This window comes from Lepidochelys olivacea (assembly GCF_965140295.1).
Source record: "Lepidochelys olivacea isolate rLepOli2 genome assembly, chromosome: 2".
Classification (NCBI taxonomy): Eukaryota; Metazoa; Chordata; order Testudines; family Cheloniidae; genus Lepidochelys; species Lepidochelys olivacea.
Window position 1 is genome coordinate 202,882,122 of NC_140412.1, and position 26,134 is coordinate 202,908,255.

The 26,134-nt window shown below is 41.5% G+C and overlaps 1 protein-coding gene across 3 annotated transcripts; it reads right to left on the reverse strand.

Moving 5' to 3' along the window:
* Positions 1-60: 60 nt before the first annotated feature.
* On the reverse strand, positions 61-25,248 carry RAB5A (RAB5A, member RAS oncogene family). Of its 3 annotated transcripts, none has more exons than XM_084618840.1 (6): positions 25,146-25,248; positions 15,052-15,304; positions 10,413-10,564; positions 8,617-8,739; positions 6,211-6,304; positions 61-1,474 (listed from the first exon to the last, which is right to left on the reverse strand). In XM_084618840.1, the coding sequence occupies exons 2-6, from the start codon at positions 15,212-15,214 to the stop codon at positions 1,359-1,361; spliced, it is 648 nt and encodes a 215-aa protein (XP_084474966.1). In that variant the 5' UTR covers positions 15,215-15,304; positions 25,146-25,248; the 3' UTR covers positions 61-1,358. The 3 variants fall into 3 exon arrangements, with proteins under 3 accessions (XP_084474966.1, XP_084474965.1, XP_084474964.1); XM_084618839.1 differs by lacking the exon at positions 25,146-25,248 and adding an exon at positions 24,928-25,098; XM_084618838.1 differs by lacking the exon at positions 25,146-25,248 and adding an exon at positions 24,801-24,939.
* Between the last annotated feature and the right edge of the window lie 886 nt (positions 25,249-26,134).

Consider the following 26,134-nt stretch of genomic DNA (forward strand, 5'->3'; position numbering starts at 1 on the left):
ACAATGTTTTCCTGTTTTATAACCACTTTATTCAAACCTGAGCACCTCAATATAAAACTAAACACTGGTGAACTGTCATTTTCCTTGCTAAGCCCAAATTACTGCAAATTTACAATCTGCACAAGTTTCTGCAAGCAGTTCAACATTTAAATAGATTAAATCGTCTTCTGACACACTTGGTAAATTTCATATAATGAAAATAAAGAATTAGTGCAATAGACTGGACAGATCAAAATAAAATGGACTTTGGAAAACAAGGTTGCAGAGTTCATTACTGACAGACAGCAGTACTTATGTTACAGGTACAGGAGCATCATTTATTACTGTTCTAGCCATAAAGAACTTAGAACCCCGTTAGATTAGGGGAAAAGAAAAGTTAGCTTTAAGTAACTGTACATTTTGTATACCTTTAAGCAACTCTTAAATATTACAGAAAGTATTAAACAAATGTAGACTACAATGCAGTACCCTATTTACAGTACATTAATATCCAAATTTAAAATCAAGTTGAATGTACATAATTATTAGTGCACTGACTATTTTTTTCCTTTGGGGAAAAACATAAGAAACTGTGTAATGGCCAGCAATGATCAAAAACAACAACAAAAAATCACAGACACCAAGTTTGTCTTTGTTTTACTTGGAGAGCTCTTATGGTTTGTGAAGAAAAATCCTGTAAAGTTGAATTCATTGGTTTGTGCCTTTATAAACTGATAAATATGGAGTTAAACTTGATTTTTAATCACTATTTTCTTAAACCACTGGGCTAATTTACATACAGTGTAACAACTAAAATCCATTTTTCTGCAAGCATAGGATTCTTAAAAATGCTGCAAGTATTGTTTGCAGTTAAATTATGAACATGTGGAATGCATATTTAAATGATAGATACTTGCAGAAACAACTGGTTGCATGAATACTGCAAATAAGCTTAAAGTATCGGTAGACCCTGTTTCTAGAAAAAAATTTTTTTTAAAGCACAAATTGAAATGTTTGAAGAGTCCCAATTATATCAATTACAACAGTAACCAATACCTGGATATAGAGGACTAGCTGGTTAGGTCAATAAATGTAATTCTTCTATATCCCTAATGGCAGGTGATTTTTAAAACCTTTCAACTGAAGCAAGTTTATTCAGTTTCCACTTCCCCTCTATTGCTGAAATATTACAGCCAGTGATACATGCATGTTAAAAATTAAGATTAAAAACAAAATAATTCTGTATTAGAAACTCGACTATGTCATTAGTCTCTTCTGTTTTGGAAGCTGCATTGGACCAGATTAAATACTCCAATTCCATTGTTATTAACAGTTAGGAAGCAGAAGAATATTCAAGACAGTTTAAAGCAACTGAAGGTTTAGTTACTACAACACTGAGCCTTGGGTGGTTGTGTGGGTTCAGTAAGGTCTACTCCTCTTCCTCTGGCAGAGTTGGCTCCTGCATTCTGTGGTTCACTCTTTGGCAACTTTTTAGCTATAAGAGTAACACGAAAAATGAGCAAAAATTAGCGTCAAGATTGTACTAAGTTTTAAATATCTATTGAGTCCAAGAAAGCTATTTGAATATTTCCTTTTAAGATATTTAGCAACAAAATAGTAACTCCACAATCTGTCTGCTTTAGGCTTTCAGAGTATGTCATTCAAAAAATGTACAATTAAGACCATTTGTTATTACCATCTTAGAATCCACAGCTTCCTGAATAGCTGACACAAAAAACCCACACCCTTGGAAGGAGAGAAAAATATAGCCAGAATTGCCTAGCAACGGAAGTTAACAATTTAGGCACTAATCCTGCAACTTGTTCATGCAGGTGGGCTCCCACGGAATGTCTTCAATATGGGTCCACCTATGAGGAACAAGTTATAAGATCACGGCCTTAGGTTACAGCAGCACTCAGCATGCTAGGTGTTTCTAAAACACACACTGCTCTGAAGAGCTAACAGTTGGAAAAAACAATAGAGAAAGTGGAAAGGAATACTACATACATGCAGAAAATGGTCACAGAACTAGCACATGTCCCTTTCCTCCCCCTCCCCTTCATAAACTCCCTAATTGCTTCTCTATTTAGCTAGGATGTCTTTTTGTGTTGTACATATAAATGATCAGTTCGTCCTAGTTATTCATCGGTCCCTGTGCTGCATACTCCCTATAGCTCTAATTAACGGATCGTTCCCTTGCCTTCCTGCAGCCCACCTGCCTTCTGTAACCCTAGACTAAAGCAGGCGAAAAATGCAGCCAGTCAGAACTTGATGACATTTCTTTATCCTGCTATGCATTAGCTCCTGTCACTTTTCTGCTAGAGTGGAGTCAGTTGTTGCTATGGAGGAGTGGAATGGGAAGGACATTCATAAGGCTGCCCTGGCCCTTGCTGTGGGAAGCCCCAGCCTGACCCATACTGCCCAAAGTACTAAGTTTTCTCTGCATGTCCAGACTCTGAAGCAAGGGTACTACAGGTGGTTAGCAGAAAAGCAAGAGACTGAATTTCTCCAAAAGGATTCAAACATGCAGTATGAATGGGAAATATGGAAAAACAAAAAACAAACAAACAAAAAATTGTCCACACAGAACCAGCTCCTTCCGCAGCACCTTAATTTGTGATAGCATGGTCCATATAAGCTTTCTAGGTTGCCCTTTTAGAGAACTTTTTTCCCAGCATTTCTGGAAACGTCCATTTAAATTTAGCAGTCAAGTAGCACCAGGTCTAAAAAAGCCATTTTGCAAATGCCTGCTACATGCCACATCTCCCTCTTCTGTCTGGCAAGTATTCTTAACTCCTGTTATTTTGCTTTTCCATTTTCTCATTCTTGAAAGTGTATGAATTAAGCTCACAAAGACCCTACAGTGCCAGGTACCATGGAAAACTGTACACAAATTGTGTCAAATAAAGTTTAGGTACTTCACTAAAATACTCAGGGGGTACAATAAAGATTAACGTACCATTTAAATAAACAAAAAAATAAATAAAAATCACATCTCTAGGCCTAATTAAAAGGAACAGCAGAAACGCAGTGTATGAGGATTCAAGGGTGGCCCATTAAATGTTAATTTGGTTTTAAATTTAAATAGGGACATAGAACTACTGCTTGGCTTTTTTTTTTTTTTTTTTTTTTAATCAAAATCAAAATCCAGGACTCCCTCAAATATTTATCATAAAGGTACAGACTTTTTCCTCCCCCCAAATATCTGTTAGACATTTAAACATTCTGAACTGAAGCACATTAAGTGATCTTTTAATATCACTATAGCATATTTACTAAAAGTTTTACTTATTTTTATACCTGGATAGAAGTGTTTATTAGATCACAAATGTACCCTTGTTTAATACAAACAAAGATAGTAGCACAATATATGAAACATTTGATTTTAAGAAATTACAATGCTACTATTTATTTTACATGATGAATTGTAATACCGCTTAGCCAAATAGACTATATGGACCTATCATGGTGAAAATGCAACACTTACGATCTATGGGGCCATTTGCTACTTTTTGTTTGAGTGTTACACCTATTGCTGTGATTATCTCTAGATTGCTGAACGAGCCATTTTGCACATCTTGAAGACATGCTTGCTTTGCTTCCCACTTCAATAGATCTCACAAATAATGATAGTTTTATTTCCATGGATGAAATTCGCAACACTATTTTCATTTTAGAGTTTTCAGCAGTTTGAAAGAGTTTCATAAACCAAATATGGTAAGTCCCCTTATCTCTTGGACATTTTCCCTTTTTTCACAAAATGAAACTTAAGTATGACCACAGGACGTGGGATCTGTATACTTTTGGGCTAAACAACTACCAGAAGACCTTTAATAAACCTGTATTCTGTTTATAATCTGTAATTATTTCATTTTAAAGAGACCACAAGGTCAAAGTAGACTTACAGTCAAAATCATACTTAAGGGATAAAAATTATAAATAAGGCCCTACTTCATTTGTGTTACTGTGAAAATTGCAGATCCTGCAATATAAGGCTTCCATTGCAATTCTGATTTTAATGAACTTACTTTTCACCGTCCACAATTTTACATACATTTTTAGTATGCAATTAGTACTGCACTAACATTCAATGCCTGTAAAATGTAAAAGGCTAAAAAGTGACTGGACTATTTCTACAGCAGTTGTGTAGAGACTTTTAGTATTCTAAATTTTATATTGTACCAGTCATTTAAAAAAAATGAATGTACATAGTTGCAGCAAAATGTCTGGTTATCAAAAAATTTAGCAAGCGTAACAGAATACCCGAGTGTTTATACCGTGCCAACAAATTTTTATTAAACAAATAGGCCTACTCTGGCTTTTCCAAATTACATCTTTTAATAAAGGTCCATTATTACTTCTGTGTGACTTTCCATATCTTGTCTATAACTCAGGTGCAATTAATTGAAGATCATCCCGTGATTCAAGGAGGGACTTAATTATAAAGGTTCTTTGGTTATTAATGCCATAGATTTTAAAAATAAAATCAAATAAAGATGTTCTTAATGCATTTTGTTCAACATGGACAGAGAAACCACACTAGACATGCATTTGTTTATATTTAGCATCACTTTCAGGTTGCTATACTTGGGATACCAACACTATGCAGGCATATCTAGAGCAGTGTTTCCCACATGCACCAGGGGCTTTTCTTGCAGCCACAGCTCTGGGTGATGAGGAGGAGGGGCGGGAGGAGAGGGGGGCGTAAAGCAGTGGCCCTTCCCCAGGGGCCACCATGAGTGGTTGGGCCCTGACCCCCTCTGGAGAGAGACAAGCTGGAGAAGCAGGCAGCCAGTGAGTTCCCTACCTTCCCAGGAGCAGTGGGGTCGGGCATCAGCCCTCGGGTGGCAGGCTCCAGCCAGGGGGCTTTGGTTCTGCTCCTGGGCCCTGTCCCTCAGGGTGTTGGGCTTTGGGCTCCATTCCCTGGCTGCATGGTGACGGGGTCTGGCCCCAAGCTCACCCCTCCCATTACCTCTGCTACCTCCCCCAGTGCCCCATCGCCCCTGTACCCACCTCCCCATTCAGGGCTTAGTTTGTCCCCGGGCTGGCTGGGGCTGACTAAGTCTGTGTGAAAAGTGATATTTGTGTGTTTGTTAATATCACTTTTCACAGCACACTTAGTAGCTAGCAAGTCTTAAAAAAAAAATAAAATAAAAAAAATACACCACCCCCAAAAAGCAAAAGGAACAATAAGAAAAAAGACAAGAACGTTCAAAGCACCTTATTTGTGTTACTATTCTGTTTAGGTCCCATAAAGAATAGAGACAACTGCACACTGTTTTTATTATTGAGTCTGCAAAACCAAAAACCCTACATAGATACACGTCCAAATCACTGTAATCTATCCGTGCATATTTATTTTTGTTTCCCTAAAGTTAACTAAGTATTTTAGGAAAAATTGTCAGAGCAGCCACCAGCCAGAGCTAGTAGCTGCACTTTGAGGCCACCAAAAATTTTGTGGAGAGAACCTCTGATTTAGAGTCTCCGTGAAAAAAGTGTTCACAAAATTTAAGCGTTCTACACATTTCAACTCAATATTTATAAAAACGTTGCTCCCCATGCGCCTTTAAAATAATTTTTCAATCTCAATTTTAATCATTATTTCTCTTTGGTAAAGCCTACAAAGTTCTAGGCTCTACATAAACACAGAACACAGCACAACTCTGGACCCAAAGAGCTTAGAATCGTATAGAGTGTATCCTTTTCACTTGCACACCTTTAGATTGTTTTAAAAGCCGAATTCCAAGCCTTTCCTTAAAAGCAAAAATTTTGCAAGTCAAACATTTCCTACTTATCTGCATCACAAGATAAATATATTTTGATATATAGTGACGTGCATGTCTTTGCTCATTCTGTTAGAAGCTCAGACAAAATGGACCATTGACCCTGAACAACTACATTGTGATAGCAAGTTCAGTTTGCTACACAGAAACCTTGGGTTCAGAAGTGATGCAAGGATTCTTGTTCTCTGACAGTATTAGGGGATATGCTTGGTGCATGGGATGAGGCTGGAGCCAGACTGTTCTTTAAGTGATTGATGTTTAGAACATTAAAAAAGGACTTCAGAAAAGATGCTAGAGAAGCAGACTGCCACAGAAAGGGAAATCCAATTAACAAGGAGGGAAAAGTTGGGTAATATTCCACTCAGAGGCTAGGATAGAATGAACTTCAGAGAAGGACTACACACAAACCAGTTGCCTGAAAACGTAGCTTCTATTTAAAAATACTTACCAATAGCCATGAATATTTCATTTACATTCATTGATGTTTTAGCCGATGTCTCCATAAACAATAAACTGTTGTCATCTGCGTAAGACTGCGCTTCCTATAAGTTACATATTATAAGCAGATTTTAGTTCGTTTTTAATTATGCAACTAAGTACTAAATCCCTTGGTTAGTAGTGATAAAATACATAGCATGTAATCTGTATGAAAGAATGCTCAATGAAACTTGATCAGCCTGATGTTCTAGGTGTTACATAGCATCTGTAATAAAAGTCAACATAGGTCTCCTACAATTATTAAAACACATACAGAATTCAAATCTTAGGAAATTCCAACACTTTTTGGTTGGCCTAAAATATCCATGAACAAAAGCCTAAACAAATAAAAAAATATTAAAATAAAGTCCTTGAACTGAAACTCTGGCTCTGACAGTAAGGAGGAACAAGTTCCAAAAGGTGGGGCCTGCAACTAACATTGACCTCCAACAGCTAAGTTTAAGCTGAAAGCTGAGTTGTCCTAGTAGCCCATGTGCATTTCAACAGTACACAGGGAAAGAGGCAATTTCTGGAGTTCCTCTGAATCTGCCTGCCTTTGAGGACAGATCATCAAAACAAAATTTATCACTCAGAAAGAGTTAACTATTATACACAAACATGACAGGACAACAGTGTTCAATATCACTTTTTAATTTTTTTTGTTAGCCTGAATTCCAAATGTGAATTCTACCTTTTTTTTATTCTAAAAGTCTCTCCTTTAGTGCCACCACCTACAGCACAGTATTAGAGCCCCCACCCTCTAATTGGGAACTCAAATCTCCCTTTAAATCACATATTTTCTTCATTCCACATGTGGAACTCCCTTTTAACTCAACAGAAGTTCTGCACAAAGACAGGTGAGAATATAATTGTGAAGAGCAAGCTACATCACTCTAAGGTTGTCTACACTACAGCTTATGTCAACATAATTTATGTAGCTCAAGGGTGTAAATAAACCACCCCCGAGCGACATAAGCACCGGTGTGGACAGTGCTATGTCAGCGGGTGGCCTTCTTCTCGTGGGGGCTGGAGTAGTTAAGCCAGTGGTTTAGCCCAGGGGTCTCACACGCGCGGCCTGCGGAGTTATTTTCTGCAGCCCCCCCAGCTTTTATCTAGAGCGGCTCCGGCCTGGCCCAGCGCACACCAGGGGCAGGGCAGGCTCCCCGCTTGCCTGCCCTGCCGCCGCGCCGCTCCGAGAAGCGACCAGGACCTCAGGCGGGGGGAGGAGAGGGAGACACAGGGGTCTGTATGTTGCCCTGGCCAGGCCTCCAGGTACCTCCCCCGAAGCTCCCCATTGTACAAAAAGTATTACTAAATACTTTACGAAGTTATTCTAACACAATTAAACAGTTAATGATTGACAAATGTCAAGAAACAGAGTGAGAAATCAGGGAAGGTAAAAATGAATTTGTTGAATTCTGGACAGCAGATACTTTAAAAGCCACCGAGAAAGGAATCAAAAATAGTCAACATATGGAGATTAAGACATGGGAAAGGAACTCAGATGGAACTAAGATACTGGCATACACAGCAATGTTAAGATAAGACAAAACATATCTACAGGCAAAGATGATGATAGAGAAAAAGGAAAGTGCATGACCAAAGATGATCCTAAGATTACAGAATATGCAAACATACATAGAAGTCTGAGTTCTGTTGAGTCATAAGCAACCCTACAATCATAGTTTGCCACTGATTGATTTGGTTTTATTAAGGTACTTTTTATTAAGTGAGCCACCAAAAGCCTCTGGGCATAGGTACATCAGTTTAAAAAAAAACCGCAAGAAGAGTCAAAAAGTCAGCTAAAACTTAACTCACTCAATTTACATTGCTTTGACCAGGCCATAAAGTAGCCAGATCAGCTGTGCATCATACCCTAAAGTCAACAAGTGAATTCCAAACCTCTCACTGAGAGCAGTCTGTGTTCAGAACCACACCTACCCCTAAGATTAACTAACTATTGTTAGTGAAGTCATCCCCAATAACTGTTAGGGAGGCATACAGAAAAAGGCAGTTTCTCAGAATACAAATTCAATTTACTGATAGATCTGACATATCTGGGGGGGGTGGGGAGGGGAGTTACTGTACCTCTAAGTAAAAATTTAATTAGAAAAGCTCTTTTTGGACAGCTGTCACTTCGTATCACATTTATACCCCTCCCCCCAAAAAAATTCTCACTAGATCATAATATTTTCAGATATACTATAAATTCATGTTTGCAATTATCAACAGAATTCTATTACAGGTGCAATCCTACAATGAAGGATTAATCATTAGAAAATAGTATGATCCCTTCTGAGAAGGCTATTTATATTACAGACTAGCATTCCAACAAAAACACACTGTTTCTTATGAATAAAAAATATGTATGACATACCTGGAAATCCACAGCTCTTTTATTAGCTAGATCAGCTTTGTTTCCTGCTAAAGCTATTACAATATTAGGACTTGCTTGCCGCTGAAGTTCTTTGACCCAATTTTTTGCTCTTGCAAAGGACTCCTGTTAATGATTTAAAAGAAACTCAGTTCTATTGTCCTTTTATCCCTATTACCCAAATTTATCTTATCTGCCCTGTGAGCAAGAAACCTATCAGTGTATTCATTCTCCAAAGTTACATTCCAGCTGGCTGACTGGGCCTTATTAATAAAACCTCCCTTCTTTAATTCCCGAAGGTGGATAGTTGGGACCACATTACTGACAAATTAAGAGCCCCTTTGTCAATTATGTTAAATGGATGAAAAAGTGATAAGAATGACTCTCTTGGATAGAGTGAGAACAGAGCAAGCACTGGAAGAGAAAGAGTGACAATTTTAAACTATTGTCTTCCCTGAAAGTGCTGAAAGGGTCTCAAGCCACTCAACCCACAACAGTGGGCCAAGTCCTGAAGTCCTTACCCATTTTCTCCGAGTCTCCGTCAGGAAAAATCCCACTGATAATGGGTAGTTTGCCTAAGGACTGGATAAAAACTGAGTGAGAACCTCAGGATTAGGCCTTACATTTCTTTTTGCAAATTTTTCAGTTATATACTTAGATGTCACTTGCAGCTATAAATAAGTCATTACATTTATGTTTTCCAATGTGCTCTCTCTGTTGGAAAGTGAGCCAAGGCCATTAGGCCAAAAGCTTCTGAATAAATAGAAATGGGAAAGAATAAAAAAAAGTTAAACCCGAAGTTTTTTTAAAGTTGATTTTTTTTTTAAATTAAGTGTCTCCAAAAGAGTACTCTTCTACATTAGCTTCTTATATCCTTTCAGTAGCTAGTGATTTTCACAGTGAAAGGATATATTGCATAAAAACTTGAAAACCTCTTTTAAAGAATTTTTAAGCTAATGAAAACGTAAAAATTAGGAGCCATACTCCAATGGTAAAAGCCAAATCCAAGAAATGAAGCAGCAGGCAACACATTTCACTTTGGTGATGTGAAGTACTTTGCCTCTGGCCTCACACTGCAGAAACAGGCACCAATAGTCTACTAATCTATTGTGGATTTGTTATATTAGTACATATTATATAGCCCAACCTATTGTGATGGGATATACTTCCATACCTATACAGAAGAGTAATTTTTGCTGTAGGTAATAGCATTCTGAATGATTTTTATTTAAACATTCAGTGGAAGGGAAAATATTAGAAAAATATTCTTCTTTAATTCCTCTGTGATTGGTCTAACTCCTGGGTGGCCACAACACACATTTTGCATCCTATAACTGGTATGGTTACACAGCAGCAAAGAGATCATCACATGAGCTCATTGTATAATCTAAAGAAGGTGTCTGGAGAGTATTATAAAGCCTCACTTTTCTTCAGTAAAAGATAAAAGCAGTTTTAAGTGCTAGGCCTGCCAAGTCCTCTTGTGATTAAAGAACAAAAACGAAACCCCAAATTGACATTTTCCTATTGGTATGAGTGTGACAAACTGACTTACCATTTACAGAACAGTGAAAATGATAAAGTAAAGTGTTGTCAAATGCACAAGAGAAAAACAAAAAAGTTTTTTGCTAACTTTTCAGTTAGAAGTTTTCAGTTACTTGTAATAATTGTAAATAAAACATTAAATTACCTGCTCAAATTCACATAAATTAGTGGAAGAATCAGGAAAAAGAATCTGGTCTCAACTCCCATCTCAATCCATTAGCCCACAGCTGTCCCCCTTCTCTCTATATTGTACTTACCTCATTTGTAATGTCGTATACAACAATAGCTGCTTGTGCTCCTCTGTAGTACATTGGTGCTAAACTGTGGTATCGTTCTTGACCAGCTGTATCCCAAATTTCAAATTTTACTGTTGTGTCATCAAGACACACAGTCTGGGTTAGAAAAGCAGCTACAAAAGAAATAAAGAAGCTGAAATCAAAGGTCTATAGTTATGTTTTTACACATTCATATTCATTTATGTACACACAGCTATCCCATATCTGAGTTTCCTTCCCAGAGTGCCTCATCAGTTGGTAAAATACAATAGGTTGGAAGAGGATATTAGGAGCAGTCTTATACTGCTTCAACAGCACAAAATGAAATTACTTAAGACAACCTGCCTCCCCTTGTAGTAATTAAGGCATGAAAGGACAACTGGTATGGGAAGAAAATCCAGCAAGTTAACTTCAGCTTTATAATACTGAAATGAAGTTGTCACAAAACAATCAGCACTCAGTCTTCGAAAAGTGTTTCACTCTGATGCACTAGAAGGCATGACAGACCAACATTAATGATATATTCTATCACACTGTACATCATTAGTTCATCCCTATATATAGTTTTGTACTATTCTCTACATTCCAGCAAACTGCTGTAGCTCTGATTCTGAAAACAATGTATGATACAACTTGGCTCAGTCTTAGGCACCTGGGAACTAGAAACAAACAGAACAGTTCATAAACAAACAGCCCCTTGTAAAAAGTGCATTAGATACATTTTTCACTTCGTAAATGACTGAACACCTCTGAACCACCATAGCATCACTTTTCATCATTTCCACTCTCAGGAGGAGCTGCATCAATTTCAACTGCAATTGAAGACACTGGTATACCAAAAAGCAGGTTTGTCACCATCATGACAGGCTGTAAAGCTGAACTGAATTGATTTAGCAGTCTTGTTGCAGGGGTCAGAATGGATGCAGAGCCAACTCAGGGTTTGTCCACAATACTATAAAAAAAACCCACATCACTGAGTCTCAGAGCATAGGTCAACTGACTCTGGCTCATGGAACTGTAAGACTGCAGCATAGACATTTGGAGTCAGGCTAGAACCCAGGCTCTAAGACCCTCCCCCTTGCAGGGTCACAGAGCTCAGGCTAGCCAGAGCCCAAACACATACACTGCAATTTTATAGCCCTGCAGCCCAAGCTCAAGTCAGCTAATCCAGGCCAGTAGTGGTCATGCTGCAGGTCTTTTATTGTGGCGCTGATGTACTTAAAGCCATTATGAAAATGCAAGCTTCTTGCATCTTCTATAGCCACATGAATGAAATTTGCTGCCTCATAAGGCCAATGTTAATGCAACTAAGTTAATTATCTCAAGATAATCATTCTTCTGAGAAGTCATGCTTCCTCCTAACTCACAGTAGACTTATTCCAGTAGACTGTGGAAAGCAAGCTCTATGGTTATTTTTGAATGTAGGACCAGTGGTGAGCTGGAACCAGTTAAATTTAGAAGCCCTTTTAGAACCGGTTGTCCCATGAGGGACAACCGGTTCTAAAAGGGCTTTTAAATTTAACAACCAGCCAAAAGTGGTGCCTTAGGCGCGACTCCGTGGGGGCTGGAGCACCCACAGGGAAAATTTGGTGGCAGCTTCCCACCCGGCCCCAGCTCCCCTCTGCTCTGCCTCTCCATCCCCCTGGCTTCCCGCGAATCAGCTGTTCACGCGGGAAGCCTGGGAGGGTTGAGAAGCAGGCAGCAGCTTCGTGCTTAGGCCCAGGGAGGCAGAGGCAAGCTGGGGCAGGGAGCGGTTCCCCTGTGCACCCCACGCCCCTCCAGGTTACCTGCTGCAGTGCGGTCAGCCCTCCTCAGCTCACCTCCGCTCCACCTCCCTAGACCTGAGCTCGAACCTGCCACTTGCTTCTCTCCCCTCCCCCCCGCCGCTTACAGCTGATTTGCAGGAAGCCGGGCGGGGGGAGGGGGGGAAGCAGAGCAGGGTGGCGCGTTCAGGGGAGGAGGTGGAGGCGGAGCAGAGGGGAGCTGGGGCCAGGCTGCCAGTGTGGGCTCTGCACCCACCAAATTCTCCCCATGGGGGCTCCAGCCCTGGAGCCCCCACAGAGTTGGTGCCTAAGGCACCACTTTTGATGTGATCAGTGGGAGAGTGGCTGCTCCCCCTGCTGCTACGCCACCCTGTCCCTTGGAGCCAGAGGGACCTGAAGGATGCTTCCTGGGAGCCGCCCCAGGTAAGCACTGCCGGGACTCCCCACCTCGCTCCCTGGCAGGTCCCTCTGGCTCTTACGGGAGGGGCGGGCACCCACTACGGTGGCCCACGAGACCCTCCTGCCTGGAACTGGGGGTAGTCAGGGGAAAGGGGAGGGGGATGGATGGGGCAGGGGTGTCAAGGAACGCAGCAGGTTGGATGGGGCAGGAGTCCCAGGAGGCAGGGGTGGGCCACAACCCCCTCATAGGGTGAGGAGGGAACTGGTGATTAAGATTTTGGCAGCTCATCACTGTGTAGGACTTCTACACAACAGCACTACATGGTCAACATGCCTGCTCCATCTAACTGCATTTTCTTTTACGAGTGCCATTATTCAGCTTCACAGTGCACATAAGCTCCCCTTTGTTTAAAGGCCTTTCTGTACACAAAGAACAAAAAACTATAATTTAAACATATAAAGGCTACACAATAACAGGCTATTTTCTCCAAAGAAAAATGCGTTTTTGAATCCTGTAACTTGCACCCAGTAACATTCCCAGCTGGACTATGTACAATATGCCTTTTTCTCTCTACTTAATACAGTAAAGAGGCATATGTTAAAATACACTCTTTAGTATAAGTGGATATTTACGGTAAGTATAGTTTATGTTTCAGTTTGCACTTCTGTAGCTTCTTGTTCATAATTTCAATGCTGTTTTCAAGTATTCTTTCACTCTTGTTAGGTGAGTAAACCTGAAACCAACCTGGGTAAATTTAAGAGTGCAACTATAAGATTCAGAGACCACTGAACTCTTCATGTGTAACAGAGTGGGGGGGAAGGGAGGTGGTGTGTGTTTGTGTACACGAACTAGGAATTTGCTGCTGTATAACTGTCCTTGGGACCTTTGTTACACTATCAAAAAGTAAACAGCTAAGATAATTGTTTAATATACAAAGTCTTTCAAATCAGCAATTCTAGATGTACCTAATGCCAGACATACACCTCAATAAAAACATGCCAGACTTCTGGAACAAAAACCAGAAACCCACTTAGTCAGACTCTTAAAGAGATCAGAAGTAAGCAGTCTCAGACCCACAGAGCCTAAAATAACTAAATACAGAGCAATAAACTGATGTAGTAAGATTTAATTTGGAATTTTCTTACTTCTGTCAGCTCCATCAGTCTTTAATGTATGTGTGAAACCCAACTCATCTACAGAAGCATCAAAATGTAGATTAGATTCACACTCTGGAATAGCAGGGACAGGGTGTACCACAGATGTTATGGATCTGAGGGCACAGCTTACATCAGTTTATGGGCAAATCAGTGATTGTGGAGAATCACTTCAGTCTTGGAAGAAGTTGTTCAGATTTAGCCAAAGGAGGAGTACAGTTCAGAGAGCATAAGCTGCCGCTTCATTGTAGGTGGTGCAGAAAAAACTGTTTAATGGGGGAAAGTAAAATCCACTCAGACTATTATAAAATCCTTGTTTCCCCACCTAGTAATCAAGAGTCAGCTTTGATTGCAGTCAGGTGGGGGTGGGAAAGAAAGCACATACAATCCTAAAGAAAAGTGCACGTACAAATACAGCAAGTGACTTCCTTTATAAATCAAAGCCAGGCAGTTTGAGTGATCATAAGAAGTTTGCAAAAAGTTGTATGTTTTGCTGTACAGCAACCAAGGTTCTCCATCTTGCTAAGCAGCTTAACTGTATGCATTAAATATGTGAATTGTTAGAATAGCTAGACATTGCCTTCTAGAATTACTGGACAACAACTCCAGTTTTAAAAACTGACTACCCACACTTACATTGTGCCACTCTGTCCCCATCAAGCAGCACATATAGGTTTACAAGTCTGCTACAGCCTTGAAATAACAGCACTAATCTTTTAGCTCAGGCAGTAGAGCAGGGGTGGCCAACCTGTGGCTCTGGAGCCACACGCAGCTCTTCAGAATATGTGGCTCCTTGTACAAGCATCGACTCTGGGGCTGGAGCTACGGGCGCCAACTTTCCAATGCGCCGGGGAGTACTCACTGCTCAACCCCTGGCTCTGCCACAGGTCCCGACCCCACTCCACCCCTTCCCACCCCCTCCCCTGAGCCTGGAGTGCCCTCGCTCCTCCCCCCAGAGCCTCCTGCACACCACGAAACAGCTGATCTGGAGGTGAGGTGAGGGATGGGGAGGCGCTGATCAGCAGCCGGTGGGCGGGAGGCACTGGGAGTGGGGTGGGGGAGCTGATGGGGGACTGCTGACATAATAATGTGGCTCTTTGGAAATGTACATTGGTAAATTATGGCTCCTTTTCAGGCTCAGGTTGGCCACCCCTGCTCATGCTTTAAGATCCAGAGGTCCCGGATTTGATTACTACTGCAGATGGCCTACCACAGGGCATCATATTAAATTTATGAAGACAGTCATTGGCAAAGAGGATATATACTCAATACAAAGCAAGAGAAAATGTAACATTATTTCTCACCTCCAATGGTGCTCTCTTGAAACTCATGAAACTGGCCTTTTACAAAACGAAGCACCAAACTTGATTTGCCAACTGCAGACTCTCCCAGAAGTACTAGTTTGAACTGGCATATTTTATTCCCAGCATTTGGCCCATTGGGTCTTGTTGCTCCTCGATTAGCCATGTCCAATTTAGAAAGAAGTCCCTTGTTTCAAATTCTTGAGAGGAAAGAATTCAGGATGTGAACCGAGATGTTCCTACTGCTTGTAGCAACCTGTTTATCAAAAAAGTATATGCTATTAGAGTCACAACTGTAACATATTATGATAAAACTAGTTCTAGTAACAATCATCCAAGTTAAGGATCCAGGACTTTCTCAGAATAGTTATTTTTGTTGTTTTAGGTGAAATAAGCCAGTGAATTCTACAAGCACAGCTCTAAGATTTTTATTATATACTATTGTGAAAGTCTTTGCCATTGATATTAAAAGGGGCTAGAGATTTTGGATGTAACTTGAGTAACCTTAAAAGGCCAATTTTCAGCAAAGGGGTAGTCAAGGTTTTCTGAAATCAGGCCCCTTCCCCTGTAAAGTCTCAAACTGGATACCAAAAATACTAGTCACTTGACCTATTACCCTACATTTTCTGTGTTCCCTATGAGACTTCAATTCACATTGTGTATCTCAGGCTAATATTTAAGAGTCCAACAGATCCAGACCTGCATATTTCCATTCCATTTTTTGTCATGTTAAGAACATCTTAATAATCAGAAGTTCCTCTTTCATGATGTTGCTGATGCCATGCAATTCTTGACTACTCAAGTCAGAATTAGTAAAAACAAACGGAAGGGCTTAATTAGAATGAAGAATTACTGGAAACTCAATTACACCAGCATTTCAAACTTAATCAAATTACAGTAGTTTTCTACAGTTTATCCCTATAATGCATGTGAACTGCAATTTCTTCAAATAGTAAAAGCATACATTCGAAAGTGAACATGACCCCTGATTTGAACAGCTTCTCTGATTTAACATACATGCCTGAAGGAGCTGAGGGACTGATAATCTGATATGGAGCCTTTCAGCTTTAGGTCAATAGGAACCTCAAATCACCACCATTTGATGACTGTCCGGGGTCTTATGTAAAACGAATTGTTAGTCTCAATCCAGGATGTAGCATACAGGTGTTCACATAACACAAACCACAACTGGAACCCTTTGTTAGTAGTATCTGCAGACAGGTCAAAGATCAAAGACTAGACTAGCCGCAATCAACTTGGAAGCTGTCTTTTCAGACAAAAATTAAAACACACTGGTTCAGCAGTGTGGGGTAGCTTGCACTGCCTCTGCTAGTGCTTCATCTGGTCTCCTGACGGAGCACTTAAGTCTCCAGAGATTTTAATAACTAGTTTCACTTCAAAGGTTTTATTAAAAAAAACAAAAAAAAACAAAGGGAAGTTTGATAACAGAAATCTGTTTTTCTAACTACTTTAGTAGTTTAGATTAAGCAGCATTTTTCCAGGAAAATGGTGCCTGCAAGAAGAGTGGTGCAACACTTAGTCTTGCCCTTCCCAATTCCATTCTAAAAGTGAACGTCAGAAGACCACAGGTGAGAGAGATGTCTACGCTGGCCACTCGATTCTCTCATCAAGTAAAGGACACTACTCTTGTGTTTATTGTTAATACACAAAATTACAGCTTGCCATGTCTACCTAGGTTCTTTCCCTCCTGAGTTGTTTGTGAGTGGTATGTCTATACAGTCTGGCAGAGCAAGCATCCCAGCCCAAATCAACAAGACTCGGGCTTGTTAGTTAACCTGTTAAAACTATATTTATTTTTAGTGTAGATATAACCTTAGTGTATGCACGGCAAACATAAGAAAGAGCACTGAACTGTCTGACAATAAGGCTGCGCTTATCTAAAGCAGTTCTCAAACTGTGGGTTGGGACCCCAAAGTGGGTTGCAACCCCATTTTAATGGTGTCACCAAGGCTGGCGTTAGACTTGCCGGGGCCCAGGGCTGAGGCCAATGCCTGACCCCTTCAGCCCGGAGTGGTAGGCCTCAGGCTTCAGCCCCCCTGCCCAGGGTTGTGTAGTAATTTTTGTTGTCAAAAGGGAGTCACGATGCAATGAAGTTTGAGAATCCCTGGTCTAAAGTAAAGCAAGTACATTTGAATCCAGCTACATTTTCAGTCATTACCAACCTGGTCCAGGTTCAAACCAATGACCAAGTTCTACATTCATTACCATTTCCGAGCCTTCCAGTTCACTACCCATCCACTGCATGCTTAGCCTTCGCTTAGCTTTATAACTTCTGTTTTGTGGATATAAATTCACACGGCAGCTAAAAGCACCTAAAACAATAATCTCCCTTCCCCAGTCTGCTGGCAGATGCCTTCTGAATTCTACACCACTAGTTTTACCCTCCCACCTATCTTACATTCATGAAACCACACAAGACTCCATAACAATGCGCCTTGACCAACACACCAATTGATAAACATTAGCATCCCTTCACCAGTGATTCCAGACCAGGGAGTGAGACTGAGCAGAATGAAAAGGAGTACTTGTGGCACCTTAGAGACTAAGCAATTTATTTGAGCATAAGCTTTCGTGAGCTACAGACCTATTTCCCCTTGTTTTTTCCTCCCCCCCACTGTTCTTCAGACATTCTTTTTAAACCCTGGATTTGTGCTGGAAATGGCCCACCTTGATTATCATACACATTGTAAGGAGAGTGATCACTTTAGATAAGCTGTTGCCAGCAGGAGAGTGGGGTGGGAGGAGAGAAAACCTTTTGAAGTGATAAACACCCATTTTTTCATGGTCTGTGTGTATAAAAAATCCTCACTGCATTTTCCACTTTATGCATCCGATGAAGTGAGCTGTAGCTCACGAAAGCTTATGCTCAAATAAATTGGTTAGTCTCTAAAGTGCCACAAGTACTCCTTTTCTTTTTGTGAATACAGACTAACACGGCTGCTACTCTGAAACTTGTGAGCAGAATGTAAATTCTGGTCCTTTACATGGTAGTACAGATCAATATCTGAATCCTTTTATAATGAAGTTGTCACTTCCTATAATGTTGCTCCCCTCCCAGAGGGCTGCACCTAACTAACATAGCACACCAAAGGTCCTGCTGCCAGAACATCCCAATCCTTCATAAACAGGCCTGCACCATAGTAAGTGTCATTCTGTCAATTCTCAAAATTAAGGATGCATTTTAGACATGGGTATTTTTAGTAAAAAAAAAAAAAAAAAAGTCATGAACAGGTCATAGGCAGTAAACAAAAATTCACAGCCCGTGACTGGTCCATGACTTATTATATACCCCTAACTAAAACTTGGGTGGGGGGCCACGGGTGCTCTGGGAGAATGGTCCAGGGATGCTGCGGGTACTGGGGGGGAGGGGAAGGGAGGTTGGCATGGCTCGCAGGCTCCCTACCACGTCTCTGCAGCTCCTAGGAGGAGGGGCATCCAGGGCGGTTCTGCATGCTGCTCCCACCACAAATGCCAGTGCTGCAGCTCCCATTGGCTAGGAACTGCAGCCAATGGGATGATCAGGGGCAGCGCCTGTGGGCAGTGCACGGAGCCCCCGACCCCTCTGCTTAGGAGCTGCAGGAACATGCTGGTGGAGGCCAGAGAGTGCCCCCCTGCCCAGGTAAACATCGCCCCACACCTAAACCCCCAGCCCCCTCCCACATACCCAAGCTGCTGCTACAGGCCCAGGGGCTTCTGTGACAGACGGGCAGCCTTACTGACGGTCATTCATGACAGAAACCCTTTTTGATTCAATTATGATACCATAACCCACCGAGAATTAAATATATTGTCTCTTGTGTTCTTACGAGGTATGTCTACAAAGCCAGCAGAAGCGAGCCTCCCACTGCAGGTCAATGGACTTGTTAGTGGGGTTTGTGATAGCACTCTAAAAAATAGTTGTGTAGACAGCACTTTGAAGTTGTGGATCAGGCTGGAGCATAGGCTCTGAAGCCTACGGAAGTGGGGTGGGCTTCAGAGTGCAAGCCACAACTTCAGTGTATTGTCTACACAACTATTTTTGGAGCATTAGCTTCACAAGCCCAAGTCCATTGATTCGGGCTGGGATGCTCACTCCGGCAGGCTGTATAGACATACTACTTACAAACAACTCCGGAGGGAAAGAACCTACCTACACTGAAACCCAATTTCTGCTAGTAGGCAAAAAAACAAAAAAAAAAGCTATCACAGTAATATCAGAACCAACATAAACTACATACCAAAATTAAACACACATTCAGATAGAGAATGTTGCCTCACATTATTAATTTGAGTGAATCCTCCTTAAAATGAACTGTTCTGTTAGCCTAAAATGCACTTTTGGTCTTACTTAGGATATAGAAATGGATCTTATAATTTAAAAGCAATTTAAGGATTTTTCTTCTTCTTAAAGTCAATTTAAAAAAAAATGGTAAATGAATTGTGTATCAGCTATAGATAGCTATTGCTTTGTTTCAACAGAATGAAGTAATGTATCTGGACAGACTGCAAAGCAACTCATAACAATGGATGACCTTAACTTATTTAATCACTCCCTAGTTATATTGCAAAAAAGTGACACACGAGTTATCTATGAAACAAGTTAAATCACAGGGTGGGGTCAGCATACATATGATCTTTAGTTCTGATCTTAAGTTAAAAAATGTCAGATATCGGCTTCTTACTCCCGATTTAGAAAAGTTTCAATAATTGAGACAGTAAGTTTTTAAGACCTTTCTTTTGAATATATTACTCTAGTTTACATTGTAGTACAGTTCAGTGAGCATGTCAGGCAATTAGTCATGGAGTACAATTTTCTTTTTTTTTTTAAACGTCTGAGAGACGTGGTAGCAATTCTGCTAGCTATTCTGCACTCTGTAGCATTATTTTAGGCTCAAGTAAAGGCCAAATCCGATACCATATTCATGAGGTTGCTCTCCATGACCAAGTCATTTGCTCAAAATCTCTGAAAGGAAGTCTGCAACTCAATGGAACTATTCCACATTCTTTATTTCATCACTCAGGACTTGCTCACTATCCCTCTGCTACATCCTCAGTAGCAGGAAAAGGATATGATCCGCGACTGTAGGTGTGGCAAGGCTTCAGATGTTATTCCACATGTAGTTACTTCACTCAAACTGGCCATTTACACACATAATTGCTCTTTACAGAGCTCCTGTCAGACTCCCAACAGTTTTTCACTACTAGCTGAAACAGGCTATGAAGACGGTACCCCAGATCAGAGTTGTGAAGAATGTCCACTCTATTAAAAAAAATGTGGAACAGTTGGAAGTATTTTAAAATCAATAGGTTTCCATGGCCCTCATTCATGACAGATTACCCAGTGTGCTCAGATACTATGGGTGGAAGGCACTTATATAAGAGCAAAATATTTTATCAGCTGGATGGATCACCAAATAGATGTCTTAGAAGGAAACTCAAAATGCTACTACAAATCATGAAGAACCCCTGCAACTTCAAAACAAGTCTGCAGAGAGCATGGAAGAAAATATCTTGCAACCTGAGGTGTTGCTGTAGTCTTGGAGGCTTGTCCTAATTATCTCTGTAACAGAGATGTTTTCTAAATATTGCAGATTGGGTTTCAGCTGTTACCTCTGGCATGTTTCTAGCATTTAGCAATTCTTTTCCAGAAGACAGAAAGAAAACTTCCCCACGCTGCCAGCTTATGCCAACACATTTAATAATGCCATTAAGAAAACTCACTATACCCATGCCACCCTCTTATTACCAGCCCATAGGGGCTGTACGGCTTCTTTCAGCCTGAAAAGCCAGACATTTTAATCATATCTGGGTGTTTTTCAGGTTGCAGAGCATCACCACTCTCCCTAAGCATAGGTAGAAACCCTCATATTTTCTGAAGCACAAGGGTCAAGCCCTAAGTTTTTGTATTTCCTCATTTCTTCTAGTAGGTGGTTCAAATACTCAGTATTCCTTTCACCGACCCTCTTTCAAACTCAATTATGAATTATTAATATTTTTCAGATTGGTAAAAAAAATCAAACTACTTGATATGCTCAATGAAAAATATTACCAAATCTCTTTAAAGAGCTATCTTTCCATATCAGCAGCTACCAGGGATTTTAAAAAATGGCCCCAAGATCTCTCCTGAGATTCAGGCCACATTTGTATACCACTTTCTTAATTCATGTGTACAATACTAGTTTTGGGAACCAGAGAAAGTGTGATAGAAGATGATAACCGGAAGAGGCAATAATCCTTGTTTATGTATACTAAGCTCACAAAGAATAAATTCAAATATGTACAGGATGATTTTCCATTAATTCCAAACACTCATTTTAGCAGCTGTAGATATTCCTAATCCTGCAGTCTTGGTAATGATGTTCCAGGTTGGTTAACATGATGTACAGCTCCTAGGCACTACAGCAATACAAATAAATACACAGTTTAAACAAAAAAAAAACAAAAAAAAACACCAACCCAACCCAACCAGCTATTTGTATTCTGAGTAAGCTTTTCATTTTACAGATGCATTGTAGGATAGCAAATAGGTGAAGTAAAGCTAGTTGGAGAATTGGAAATTCACAAATTTTGTTTCAACTTTACCATTAGAGACTTGATTTTTGAGGATGATCATAAATGAGCTGTAAAATTTGGTCTGCATTTAAACTCGGTATAATGTTTTGACCTGAAATCAAGCTTTTAAATTAAAAAAAATAGACATTTTAAATAAATATACGGGCTATATAAGAACTGGATGAGTTACTTTATGAAAGTAAACATTTCCGAAACATTTTCTTTAGATCCCCCACTTCACCCCCAATACAGTTATCCACCTAGGAAAGGTTATGAAAAACGCTGTATTTTCTTCCTCCAATAGTTAAGCAAAAGGCAGTGGGAAAATACGGTGAAAGAGCCATCATGAATTATAGTAGGTACACATGATGCTTTAATAGGTCTTTTTCATCTCTAGTGTCCGATTTTTTTTTCCCCCCCAAGGACACACTAAGCCAGTGGTTCTCAAACTTTTGAATTAGTGACCCCTTTCACATAGCAAGCCTCTGAGTGCAACCCCCCCCCTATAAATTAAAAACACTTTTTAATATATTTAACACCATTATAAATGCTGGAGGCAAAGCGGGGTTTGGGGTGGAGGCTGATAGCTTGCAACGTCCCCATGTAATAACCTTGTGACCCCCTGAGGGGTCCTGACCCCGAGTTTGAGTACCCCTGCACTAAGCCATAGCAGCTCCAGGTCAGTATGTCAGCAGAGGAGCAAAGATCAGATATATATTAGGAAAGTACGTCTGTAAATCCCATCAGGTAATTTGCCAACTCCTGGTTTTAGTTTGCCCTCTCATTCTCCTTAAATATCAAAACAGTCTATAAACACACATGCTGCTTTATCTCCTATTATAAAATATTGAGTCAAGTTAGTCCATCACATGAATAAGGCTTTTCATAATTGTTTAAATAACCTGCGCTGTGACACCAATTACTATAACAATTTCACACTAAAAAAGTTTTCTAAAAGGTCTTAAAAGGATGTTACAGCCACTCTCTTGTATTAGAGATAATTCTGTTTAAATCAGTCTTGCCAACACTTACATTTATCCTTAATTTCATGTTTGCCAGTAGTCTAAGTTCTCCAGGACTACTCACCAGCATAGCTGAAATGTTGGCAAGATTTGGACCTACTATTCTAAAAAGTACCACCAATACAAAAGATCATGTATCAGAGTAACACTGACACTCTCACACACAAAATAGTAAGGAGAGTAAGAAAACTAACACTCCCACCGCTAGTATATTAGTGGGACACATTCATATAAATTAGGATAGATGTAGAATGGATTGGTAAAATTAAAAAAAGTTCTCATTTTACATATACAATAATTCTGATATTTCATATTACACATATTTTTAAATTACATAAATTATACAGTTCTTTCAAATTAGTTATGGATTAATACTTATTAGCCAGATGTCACAAAGACCACCCCATTTTTGGTTAATTAGCATTTTGGATAAAGAAAGATGCTTCTAGACAAATTCTGGATTTGGGAACAAAATGCAGATAAACCATGATCATCTAAATTTCAGATTATCTGTATTAGCAAATTAGAGCTCAAGAGTGACTAACTACCGCTCACAGAGTGCTCAAAACTTAACACAACATTATTTACAATACAACCAGTATAGATCCCTTGAGATAATGACCATCACCTGCTTTAATTCTCATTTACAAACCTATTATATATGGTTATGTTAATATTTAACAACCCACCATTCTAGGCATTGTTGTCAGCTTTATTTTCTTGTTGTTCCTATCCACCCTAAATAAAAATCTTAGCAACTTTAATAAAATTAGCATACTCTAATATAGAATTTCCTCACCACAGTATTTGTGTTAGTTTTCTAGATCATATCAACCAATACATCAACCAATTTATATTGAAACATATTGAGAGAACATACCAAACAAGTAAATCACACAGGTAGTCTGTGAAATTTACATCCTTCCAATTAAAGATAATAAGCCTGGTGAGACTACATATGTATGATGTATGTGAGTTATTGACTGTTTTGATATCAATTTCTTGTGTGACTGATGCACCAATGTCGGTAAAGGGTCACCTATTACCAAAATCTCAAAACACTTAATTCAAGTTAACATTAACAAATTTGAGTTATCCAGAAAGGGGACTCATTACTCAAGAGGTTTAGAACATAAGCAGTTCAAACATTTGTTCATTTCCTCGAAGTCTCACATATCCCCACCCATAAAATCTGAAAGGGCCCCTAGTCATAAAATGTTTCTGAGCTGCTTCAAATGTCACTCGGGAGGTCATAGTTAATTTTAATCGAGTGATCGTTCAGTCTCTCCTCCACCCAGATTTTTAGAGGGAAGAGACAGCACAAGATGACCATGGTAGAACCTGGCTATGTGTTTTAACACTAAAAAGAAAAGGAGTACTTGTGGCACCTTAGAGACTAACCAATTTATCTGAGCATGAGCTTTTGTGAGCTCAGGAAAGCTCATGCTCAAATAAATTGGTTAGTCTCTAAGGTGCCACAAGTACTCCTTTTCTTTTTGCGAATACAGACTAACAGGGCTGTTACTCTGAAACCTGTTTTAACACTCTCTCCTAGGCCTACTCTTCTCGTACGGAAGTTTCATGTTAACTTTTTACCAGTCTGCCTCCCCTCCTGAAGACGGGCTATTTTACAGCATCAACCCAAGGTGCTGTGTGCACGCTGCTAAGTGTGTAACGACCCCCTCTTCGCCCTTTTCCCCCCGACCGAGATCGGGGACCAGCTGCAGGAAGAGGGGGGCTGTGCGCGCGGATGGTTTCCCTTCCCAGTTCCCACGCCTCTCCCGGGCGCCCTCGCCGCCCCAACAGCAGCTGTAGGGGAAGGGGACGCAGCACCCCCGCGGGCCGCGTCACACAGCAGGTTGTGGAGCAGCGGCTCCCCACGCCGGGGGAGCAAAGCGAGGGGACGGCGGGGACACACGCCCGCCCCTTTCCATCCCCCCGCGGCTGCTCCTCAGCCACAGCCACAATATGGGGAAGTGGGAGACTCGGGGGCGCCATTTTGAGGCGGGGGAGACACAGACCAGCCGCTCCCCGGCCCCCGCCCCGGGGTTCGGCCCCCAGGCCCCGCGGCGCCAGGAGAAGAAGCCTTCAGGGTGAGGGTTCCCCTGGGCGGCTCTATAACCTCCCTTCCCCCCGCTGGCGGAGCCCGGCCACTGCCGCCCGCCGCTGCCTCCTCACCTGGCGGTGCCGGGCAGCCGGGCGGTGCGGGAGGCGCAGCGGCTTCTCTCGCTCCCGCGGCTGTGAGGGGAGGCGGCTCCTCCGCGGGGTGCAGGGGGTGAGGGGCGGGGGCGCTGCCGTATCTCACCCGGGCCGCCGCCAACTTCCGCCTCCTCCTGCCGGACCAAAACACACAGACGCACTTCCGCCGCCTCCGCCACGTCACGTCACGGCCCCCACCTTCCATTCAGTTCCGGGAGCGGCCCGGAGCTGTGTTGGTGGTAGCACCTCACGTGATTCGCCCTCCCGAGACCGAGGCAATCCAGGGACAGCCGAGCAGCCCCAGTTGTGGAAGAAGCCACTTACAGCACAACGCTCAAAGGATGATGGGCTACATAGCGGGGCGCGAGGAGCTTTCAGTCCAGTGGCCCTCTGCGGTGGGCGCTTCCGCCTCGATAACTGGCATGGCGGTCGCTGCTAAACAGTCACGTGACCTGCAGCCTCGCACTCTGGACTCATGAGGGCGAACCGCCCCGACTACGCCCAAGGCCTCTTAAAGGGCCAGCGCTGTGATTTTGACTGGGATGCTTTCTTGCTTGCTGAGGGGCTTGAATTACCCTGACCTGCGGTCGGCTGGTGATCTGCATTCTAGGGAGCAGTATCTGAGAGGCAGTATGGCCACCCTCAAGCACTCAAAATCATGAATGAATACTCACTCCCCTTACCCCTGAAAATCATGAGATTAAAAAAAAAATCACAATATTTAAGCCAATGAACCAAAACATTTTAGGTTGCTTTCATTCACCGCCCGGGTTTTAGTACCTGTGAGGGTCATGTTTTCAAGCTTTTCTCCAAAACAATGAGGACTAGAAATGGACCTTCAAAACAAAATGTGATGTAACAGTGGACATTCTCATATAATCCCCTGACTCCACAAGCTGGAGCTTTATGGAAATCTTCAAATGTCGTAGGACTTGTGATCCAATCACCAAAGTTGGCAACACTAGTTTTGATTAAAAACCTGCAGCTGCAGACACAGCTAGGGTTGCTAACTTTCTAATGCACAAAACGAACACCCTAGCCCTGCCCCTTCCCTGAGGCCCTACCCCCCTGCTCACTACATTACCCCACCCTCACTCACTTTCAGGGTGCAAGGGATTGAGGTGCCGGAGGGCTCTAAATGGGGGTGCAGGCTCCGGGGTGGGACCAGAAATGAGGGATTCAGGGTACGGGAGGGGACTCCAGGCTGGGGGAGGGAGTTGAGGTGCAGGCGGGGGTGAGGGCTCCACCTGAGGGTGCAGACTCTGGGGTGGGACTGGGGATGAGAGCTTTGGGTGCAAGAGGTGGCTCCAGGC

Coding starts and splice junctions, on each gene's coding strand:
- RAB5A (XM_084618840.1), bottom strand. CDS start 15,214: ATGGCTAATCGAGGAGCAACAAGACCCAATGGGCCAAATGCTGGGAAT. Junction 8,740..10,412: donor TATACGACATTACAAATGAG/GTAAGTACAATA, acceptor AATCATTAACAG/GAGTCCTTTGCAAGAGCAAA. Junction 6,305..8,616: donor AAAGAGCTGTGGATTTCCAG/GTATGTCATACA, acceptor TGTAACTTATAG/GAAGCGCAGTCTTACGCAGA.